General features: G+C 31.5%; 1 protein-coding gene across 1 annotated transcript; it reads left to right on the top strand.

The window, feature by feature from the left end:
• The first annotated feature begins 128 nt into the window (after window positions 1–128).
• Window positions 129–4,518, top strand: LOC111378360 (histone H2AX-like). The gene is made up of 4 exons (XM_023001548.1): window positions 129–267; window positions 3,335–3,442; window positions 4,120–4,156; window positions 4,428–4,518. Exons 1-4 carry the CDS (start codon window positions 129–131, stop codon window positions 4,516–4,518), a joined length of 375 nt encoding a protein of 124 aa, XP_022857316.1.
• Window positions 4,519–10,387: the final 5,869 nt, after the last annotated feature.

Here is a 10,387-nt window from a genome sequence, read left to right as displayed (position 1 = left end):
AATGCCAACCTCAAAACTAGGCACTACCATTAAGTTCATTACAATTGATTTTGCGCGCGCGCACACACACTCTCTCTCAAAGCATGAACGAATTAAATACTTTTACATTCAATTCTTCATAACTAATGATGGGTTGGTGTGAAACTCTTGGACCCGAAGCCACAAAGAAGGCTACGTCTGGGAGCAGCAAGGGGGGGCTCCAATTCCCTGTGGGTCACATCGCCCGTTTTCTCAAGGATGGGAAGTATGCTGAACGTGTCGTTGTCGGTGCTTAGTACCTAATCGCTGTCCTCGAGTAACTTGCTGCTGAGGTATATGAAAGATTTCGGCAACTTAAATTCATAATACTCCCCAATTCAAGGAGAAATTTTTGGTTTACGATTTTGAAATTTTTACCCCATTTTTGATTTTTCTCATATAAAATTTAAATGTGTTGTTATCAACGTAAACTTCTGTATCTGATTTTAAGCTCATTTTTTTTAGGTCTTGTATCATCCTTGAATACTTGTGAGTCTCAATTTTAACTGTTGTAAGTTCTCGTTCATAATAATTGGAAATGTGGCAAAGGACAACAAAAGAACTAAAACTGTTCCAAGGCACATTCAATTGTTCCAACGCGGGTGTTGAAGAAATCGGAGCCATTTTTCTGAGCTTCTACAAGCAAAATGAGTTTTTTGCTTGTGAGCAAGGGAGCTGCTGGTTTTAACTTAGTGGTACTGTCTGGGACTGGTTTTGAGGCGGTGTTGAGGCCAACGTTGATGTGGTTGTGCTGAAAAATGCAATGCGCGGCCGATAGTTGGATGAGGGTGGATTTGGTCTTGGGGTGAGGGGATTGGGGAAGAAGGAGATAGGGGTTGGTGGTTGTGGTTTTTCCCCTCCTAATTTTTCATTTAATAATGGAAATGTGTTCCGCCCAAAATATTCTTGCCCTATTTGGTCCAAATTATAAAATTTTACATTTTTGGGATCAAGTGATGGTTTTGTGGGTCAGATGGAAACCATCATTTTGGACTTCACATACGAATTTTTTAAAACTTTGGTACCTTAAGTGACACGAATGAAAAGTTTGAATTTCAAAATGAAAGGTTTTATAACTTGAGTGCAATTCTCACTAAACTAATTGGCTAAGCAAGTAACGTTGGAGTAACCTAATTGGTTAAGCAGTTGACTACTCAGTATTTATCGTGTACATGAAAAGTGGATCTCTTTCAATCTATTAGCACTGGAAAAGTTACACTGTGCATCTTCAATGGTATGTAAAATAAATCTAAATTGTGATTTAAATCTTTAATATGGTTGAAAATCCTCTTCAATGGAAATGCGAAGAAATAAAAATTACATTTTGCAATAAATTATAAAAAAAAATGTATATTCAAGATTTAAAAAAATGAATTTAAATCTTTTCTTTTAAGCAAAATTTGAATTATGATTTATCGGGATGTAAAAAAGGATACAAAAGTTATTTTTAGATATACTAATTTATACTCAATTTTACGCTACCATTAAAGATGCTCTAAATTCATATATGGATCCATCTATATCACAATACTCAACCTAACTTCTATAATGTGTTGAGCCGTCAATATCACAATACTCTAAACCTAACTTCTATAACGCTTTAAATGAGCAAACAACTCATCGTTTTTATTGTTCTTACAAAAATGCCCATAATTAACAAATATGATAAATTAAAAACTCCACATAAAATCTCATACAGTGAATTGTGGATTAACATGTTGATGTCATTTTCAATTTACACAATATTAATGTCAATATTTGCTAACAAATTTAAAAATTACTTTGTCAATGCCAAAAACGCTTATAGAAGAGGCAGAGAATTCCCTAGACAAAATGCTCAATTCAATAATGGCTTATGATTATAGAATTAAGTCATTTGTACTTGTTTGTTAACACTTTGGATTATTCGACCCAACCACTCCTCTAACATGAGGTCGGGTCCCATGTGGGGGTCATGATGTGGGGTCCGACCCCCATGTGAGAGGAGGAAGTGGACCCGAGTAAATCAAAGTGTGAACAAACAAGTACAAGTAGCATGACTCATGATTATAAAATAATTGGATTAGCAAATCAAGGAGGTATATTTGGTATACATTTCGAGTGTACTTACATCTTGTAAAATATTTTAATTATTCTCTATTAAAAATAACTTCTATTCAAATTTTTATTGGAACGAAATAATATATAATTCCAATTAAAATCAGTCGAGAAACGTTAATTATTGAAAAAATAAAAGAAGAAGAAAAAGGTGAACTTAACGAAAATAAGTTGCTTTCGAGCAGATAAGCTACGGAATCTTTAGATTACTTTATTTGGTTCCTGTCTGGAACGGAATTCTAGTTATTTTAACTGATGACATCTGAAGATAATGGGAAAAATGAAATTGTTCTCAACGAATGGGCTGACCGCTGACGTCCTTTAACTGTCAAAGCGGAGAAATAAATAAGTCAATGTTTGGTAGCAATTAAAATTAAAATTTTAATTTTAATTAAAGTTAATAATTTATTTCAATTACATATTTTATGGATTTCACAATTTTTCAATTACATATTTTATCAACTTCTATCAAAATATACTAAAAATCTGTTTTTAATCTCTGTCAAACAGGGGTTGAAAGTGAACGACTATGGATTGGTTAATTTCTCGGATGGACTTCACAAGAAATTTAAATTTGGTTTTTAAAATATTTTTTCTGACTAAAATAATCATTAGTACTATAATTAACGTATACCATTATTCCTTAAACTATTTTTCGCTCATTTAGTCACTAAAATTAATTAATATTATATAATCGATCCTCTTATTAGTGAAAATAAGTCGATTGGGTGGCCGTGCATACTTTGACAATCAAGTCAGCCTTTATAAGAGTAGATTTTTGGGTGTAAGACGTGCTTAAAACGTGAACCACTTACATAAAAAGAAAGATGTTAGGATCCGAGAGATATGTAAAGAGTAATAAGAGAGCAAAGTAATAGTTTAAAAATCTAAATTTGTATTACCTTTTAATAACACAATGTGTGAGATTTTATAATAGAAGTGGATGAGTAAGAATCATTGGATGAAAAAATATGTGGCCTCACCCTAGCAACTGAGGCACCTTGTCATAGGGATCAATCAAAAAGTCATAGGCTTGGACACGTTTAATGTTATGACCTTGTGTAGCCCTAGATATGACATATAAGTTTTAGACTTGACATATTGACTTAATAGAGTGGTTGTTGTCACCTCAATCATAAATGGAAGATCTTATATGGAAAATTATTTGTAGTGCCTCTAACTGCCTTGTCTCGCTCATGAGGGCTCGTTCCTCATGTAGGTTTGGTCCTAGCGATTCGACTTTCTATATTGGTTCGGCCTCTTCATGAGGCTTGGCCAAGAATGCCACATGGAAATGGTAACAAGGAGTGTGGGCCTAGCTTGTTGTGTAATTGTCACATGTCAATGCTTGGAGTCTCACTAGAATAGACGGAGCACAAAATTTCCTAAATTAAGGTTTATATATTGGCTTTCCAAGTAGAGTCTAAACTTAATGAATTTTTAACTTAAAAAGAAAGAAAGAAAGAAAAGAATAAAAGAATAAAACAAGTTCTTTGTTGCAAAGCTTGATATAATATTTAGAGCATGATAGGAAACGTTTATAAATGATTTTAATCATATATAGATATGATGAATAAATTGTTAGTTTCATGGATTTTTCGAAGTGTGAATTGAAAGTACTTTTGAGTATTTATAAGTTGTTTATAAATATAAGTCAAACATATACTAATAGTTTGACCATGATTCGCATTTGATCAATTACATGAGACAAAGCCGTTTAATCAAAAACCAAGTGGAAAAGATAAGCACTGAACGATAAATCTTAAACCTGTTTGGTGTAAATTAAAATTATATTTTTATTATTTTTCTTAAAAGTTGATTAAATATGCGGTTTAAAAGTTGTGATTCACATTAAATATGTTATTAAAATTAATTATTGACTTTAATTTGATATTAATCCAAATTCAGTGGAGGCTCAGCCCAAGATGTGAAACACGCATTTGAATAAAATTTAATTTTAAAAAGACAGTTGGCTGTTCATTCAAAGCCTTGTTCTGTTATTAGGGAAATCAAATTGGCATAATCATTTGCAAATGGCATTGTAATTTTTATTCTAACGAGGAAATGTCGGGCGTTAGAAAATGTTGGTTAATATGTCGTTAATACATACAATTTGTTGAAAATAGGATTAATTAATTTGTATTCACAAGAATATAATAATTTTACGAGAATAAAAATACATAAATATTTTAGGAACTACATTGTTCTTATTTGTTGTTGTGGTTTGTTTACACACAACAACCTAAATACTTTTGGAATAGGCGTTTATGTACTATTCTCTTCTTTTTTATTCTGCGTTAAATTTCTGTTAGCGTGACAAAAAAGAATACCATGGATGCGACTCCAAGTCAAACTACCAATAGTACAAATAATATGGTTCCGCCTTTGGCTATACCACTTTAAAATACTGCGATCCCGCGTGGGGAAAATCAAAAAAGCTTGGAGGCGTGGATTTCAAGAGATGGCAAACGTTGTTCAATTTTACCACTCTAAACCTGGCGATGTTTCTAAACGAAACTACACCAACAATATAAGAACTTCAAGTTCTCCTTCATGACATACACAATGAAAGAAATGACATGTTGATAATAGGCAATAGTCACAAAATGATTATAAACACCAAGAAAATGCTAGCGAAACATTTTGATATGAAAGACATGGGTGTAGTTGATGTGATATTAGAGATTAAGTTCTCTAGGACATCGAAAGAAATTATACTTTTCCAATTTCACAACATTGAAAGTATACTTGAGATGTATAATGTCCTTGAGGAAAGTCTCGCAAAAACCTATTCCACAAGCTTACACTTAGTCAAAAATACGAGGAAGTGTGTGTCATAACTAAAGTATTCACAGGTGATAAGGCAGTCTAATGTATATTACGAATTGCACTCAATTGGACATAGCTTTTGTTGTGAATAAACTTAGTAAATTCACAAGTAATCCACGCTATAATCATTAGAAGGCTTTAACAATAGTTCTTAGCTACTTGAAGTATGCCTTAACTATGGATTACACTTCTCAAAATATCATGCGGTATTGTGACGCAAATTGGATATTTGACGTGAAGGATTCCAAATCTACTAGTTGTTATGTATTTACCATTAATGGAGTTGTCATATCATCGAAATCGACAAAGCAAACGTGTATAGCTCGATCAATAATGTAATCTAAGTTCATTACTTTAAAGAAAGTTGGAGAAGAAGCAGAATGATTTCGTAATTTATTGAAAGATATTCCACGTTGACCCAAGCCGGTACTTGAAATAAATATACATTGTGATAGTCAATCGGTTATTGGAAGGGTTCGAAGCAGCATGTATAATGGCAAGTCTAGATATACATGTAGCAGACATAATACCATTAAGCAACTTATCTCTAATGGCATCATCTCCATAAATTATGTGAAATCAAAGGAAAACGTCACGGGTCTACTTACGAAAGGTTTGCCTAGAGGTCAAGTACGTTGTCTATCGAGAAGAATAGGATTAAAGCCTATCATGTAAGAGTCTTTGTAATGGTAACCCTACCTTGTTAACTGAAAATCCTAAGATCTTGGTTCAAATGGACAATTAAGTTATGAAGATTCAATGAAGTACTTGGAAAATTATTTTCCAACTCATTCTTATGATATTAAAGTGCTTTCTGCAGAGTGATAAGAGGTTAAGATATTTTTTAAGGATTCTTATATCTTGATTAAAGTCAAGTGGAGTGGGCAAAATACTTTTAATAGGAGGTCACTTATATAAGTGTGAATTGTGGGCCGCTTCAATGAGAATTATTAGAGGCTAAAATTCTTTAAACACTTATGAAACCCAAAAGTGGTTCATAGCCAAAATGAATTGAGTCATGAGAACTATGAAAAGATTAGGGAAGACATCTATGTGACTATTGTTATTTTGGTTTACACTAAAGGCTGAATGTCTCAAGACATCACTTTCACCAATTAGCCAAGTAAGTCCAATAGTATTTTACTAAGAAATGTTCAAAGACAAAAGCTATCTTATCTGATGTAGTGTTTTTTTGCTCTCTCTACAATGTATCATAAATTTTCGCATCGCATATACATACTCGAATTTTCATTCATGTGGAAAATTGTTAGAAATTCGTTTAAAATTGAGAATTTGGTTAAGTATAAAAGTTGAAAAAGTGACTTTTGTGTCCAAACATTCGGACGTGATCTGATAGACAAATTATAAATGTAAAATTGACTAACTTGTTCTACTCGTCGAGTAGATCATTGTGGTATATTTAGAATCTCAATACCAATTTCAAATAAATGAGAAATTGTGATCCAAAATTGGAAGAATAAAATTCAGGAAAACTGCCTAAAAAATTCACGTAACTCCATCACTTGCCTATCGCTCAAGTGACGGGATTGTCGCTAAAACGCCAGGCTAGTGATAGACGTGCAAACTGTAAATTTTTTGACAATGGAGTTCGAGCGAGAGGTTACCTATAAGCTAGTGATAACAAGTGATGCTTCTGTTCATAAAGTTGCGAGGTTTGACACTCATCACTTTACCCACAACCCCTCATCCTCTATAATTATGACCCCTTTTCATGTCCATAATGCATCCCATATCACTTCTTGCATTGAGCATTGCATTGAATCTCTTGCAAAATCATCTCCAAAATCATCCAAACTATCTTCCTTGTAAAGAGGGAAGTTTTGTCAAAAGGTTAGCTGGAACTTGTGATTTGAAATGCTTCTATCATAAGTCGTATTCGTTGTATCTTAGAAGACAAGTGTCATAATCTGTGAGCACCATTGTGGGACAAAATTATCTTGGTTGAAAGAGTGACATTTTACTTGCCTTTAATTTTCTTCTTCTTTTTCTTTTCCTTTACCTTTTTTTTTTTTTTTTTTTGTGATTCATATACCATAAATACTTTCATAGATTATTGTATTTAATCATGTTCTTATGGATTAAGAACTATGCCGTATGTACAAATTTATTTCTATAGAATTTGTACCAAAATGATAGCTATCTTCCTATAATTGGCTGTTGTCAAAAATAGTTTTTGACAACAGCAAATCACAAGAAGACAACTGTCTTCCTATATCGATTCTGTTAAAAAAATCTGTACTTGCAATTTAATTGATGAATTAAACTCTGTCTTTTTTTTTTTTTTTTTTTTTTTCATTTCAAAACAATTCTTTCACTATCAAATTACCCAACATTTACAACCATTAAAACTACATTAATTTTGTTGTAACAACAACAACAATAATAAACCTTAGTTGAATTGAACATAAATACAAGGTTAAATATATTCACACCACGATTTTTAATAATTATGTTACATTTTAATTGCATGAAAGTTTATAATATTTATACATTATTACATTTAAGTCTCAATTTTCTTTTTTCGTTGCATTCTTACTCTCAAATTAACATAATTTGTTCCTAATTATGGTTTCTCTTCAAAATTTTCCTTAAGATAAAAAAAAAATCATTTGACCATTGTATTTTTGAATAAGTAAGAATAAGCAAAAATACAATTACATATTTAACAATTATTTTAAAGCATGTTTAACTATATTTTTAAATGAAAATATGATTAAGGGGCAATATTTTTTGATTAAAAAATGTTAAAATAAAATGTGATGAAGAAAAAAGTTAAGGATGTAAGTGTGATAATAAATAAAAATTAATGATCTTCGATGTAATTAAAATGTGATGTATTTTATAAAAAAAATGTGGTGTGAATTTAATCACCCTAAATATAAATGTTTATTTATGATCTGTGAAATGACTTGGATTTGGAGATATTTCATGATCTAAAATGACTTGAATATTTCCGTGTTTTATAACTTAAGCACCGGATTTATAATATTAAAAGATCCATGCACAAATGTGACATAACAGAAGTTTATAGGAAAGAACAAAAGCTCGTGAAACTCGAATTTGTTGAGTTGAAAGATCAAATACCAAGAAAGAGATAACAATTTGAAAAACTTCTCAAAAGTCTAAACTCTTTATTTAATTCAAAACTGAAAAACAAATGTAAGAATTACTACTCCAATAAATAAAATCTGGATAACGACTAACTCAAGATAACAATAAGAATAAAAGATGAAATCAAACTCATAATGAAATTAAAATCTTATTCTATCTAAAATTATAAAAAGAAGAAAATTATCCAGAATAACAAAAAAGGCTTTTCAAAATCCTAAAAGATGGAATTGGGTCGAAGTAGAGTGTATTTCATGGGCAAAGACGATGAGTTTTGCTTGTTGGGCCATTTTCACACAAAATTGACACAAACATCTCCAAAAATGGACATTTGAAATTTCTTTATATTGACACTGATTTCACTTTCTCATGAACTATTCTTGTTTTTGTGTTGTATCAAAATGTAAACCAAATTAATAAAAACGCTTCATCAAAAAATAAATTGATAATTTAATACTTTATTTTAATATTGCATACACAAATAAATTTATTCAAGGACAAAGAACATCCAACACAATTGCCCTTGTCACTCTTGCCCGCTTGTTGATCCATGAATTCTTAAGAAGATGCCAGAACGTTGGGCAACCATAATTTTTTCAAATAAGAAATGCATTCATAAATCAATTGTTGAAAATTGGTTGAGGACCAATTTGCATATGAATGAGAAATTCGGTCCTATTTGAAGGAAATTAAAATTTGGGGTGTGCCCCTTCACCTACCGCCCTTCAACTCCTATATATAGGATTATTTGGATGATTATTTTGATCCCATATAAATTATTTTTTCATGTCATGTTGCATAAAATACTTTATAGAAGTAATTCCATTTTGCATCAAAATCATGGTCATGGTAGAGAGGGAATTCCGTTCGAATTCGTTGGTCGAAGCCATTTGAAGTGCTCTTATGACTTGATGTGATCGTTGTATCTTGGGAGATGATTGTCGAAAAATCGTTAGCATCGATACGGGACAAATTCATCTTAAGGACAAAGCGTCCAACACTTGTCTCGGCCAAAAATTCATCACTTGTATTCTCTTGTTTCATTTTCTGATTTTTTTTATTATACTTTGATTTCAGAAACTGATTAACATTGCTTACATGTTTATATTGCAAGGTTCGATCCAAAGAATGATTTGCTTTCGTTCAAGAATCGAAAAGGATGAATCCATATTAATAGTTCAGATTGGTAAATTATTGTTTTGCTTCTCAAATCCATTTTGGTAAGTCGAAATTACGTTTCGATTTTACACAAATAAACGACATGATTTTTGTGAATATAATATGCACAACTATTGATAAAAATTTTCAACAGTCTTAAGATGAATTTCGGTGCTTGTTGTACATTTTATATTCTATGTAGAATTTGCCGAACGTATTGCCCAATTGAGGAAACATGTTTATTTATATGTTCAAATTGGGTTATGTCCGAAATTGATTATTTCGCATTCCATTGCCAACTTAAAGTCTCTGCATGAGTATGGAAAAACGAGTCTTTTTTACAGAATCGGAGCAATGAAAACATTTTATATTCTATGTAGAATTTGCCAAACATATTGGCAATGGAAACATTTTATATTCTATGTGAATATAATATGCACAACTATCGGTAAAATTTTCCAACAATCTTAAGATGAATTTCGGTGCTTGTTGTACATTTTATATTCTATGTAGAATTTGCCAAATGTATTGCCCAATGGAGGAAACATGTTTATTTATATGTTCAAATTGAGTTATGTCCAAAATTGATTATTCCGCATTCCATTGCCAACTTAAAGCCTCTGCATGAGTACGGAAAAACGTGCCTATTTAAAGAATCATAGCAATGGAAACATTTGCAGTAATTATAGCAGAAGTGGGTTTTACATTCTATGTGAATTAGGAATATTCCCAAATGTTCCAATTTTAAAAGTTAGTAATTTTGCTGTCAACTTTCAATATTGATGGTATATAATTTTATTTGCTAGAAACGTGTATCTTTCAAATTGTCACTGTGGTCAAAGAATGATGGGTAATGGATAAAATTTAGTCACCGGTTAATCTGTCTTTTGGCAATTTCTTCTACTGGCACCTTTTAATATACTGATTGTAATATGACACGTGACTTTCATTTTAGATGCAAAATTTATGGCTGTGATTTAAATGACATATTATCTGACCGTTGCGTGCATATGGAAAGTTGGTAAATTCAGTTACTTTTTCAAATAAATGAAAACTGGTTGGCATCCTACGGGTTGTCGATTTTTCCAAGAATGAATTCCATTAGAGAATCTTATTAATATGTAAGTAGGAAGGTCAAAAGGGCTGAGCCGTTTGT

Source organism: Olea europaea, chromosome 3 (genome assembly GCF_002742605.1).
Source record: "Olea europaea var. sylvestris chromosome 3, O_europaea_v1, whole genome shotgun sequence".
NCBI classification, from domain to species: domain Eukaryota; kingdom Viridiplantae; phylum Streptophyta; class Magnoliopsida; order Lamiales; family Oleaceae; genus Olea; species Olea europaea.
Note: the sequence above shows the minus strand (reverse complement) of the source record. Positions and strands in the feature narration are given on the sequence as shown.

What these genes read in the sequence shown, in the direction of transcription:
- LOC111378360 (XM_023001548.1), top strand. Translation starts at nt 129, where the DNA reads ATGGGTTGGTGTGAAACTCTTGGACCCGAAGCCACAAAGAAGGCTACG. An exon ending in TGCTGAACGTGTCGTTGTCG is followed by an intron (nt 268 to 3,334) that starts GTGCTTAGTACC and finishes TTCCTCATGTAG; the next exon opens with GTTTGGTCCTAGCGATTCGA. An exon ending in AATCATTTGCAAATGGCATT is followed by an intron (nt 4,157 to 4,427) that starts GTAATTTTTATT and finishes AATTTCTGTTAG; the next exon opens with CGTGACAAAAAAGAATACCA.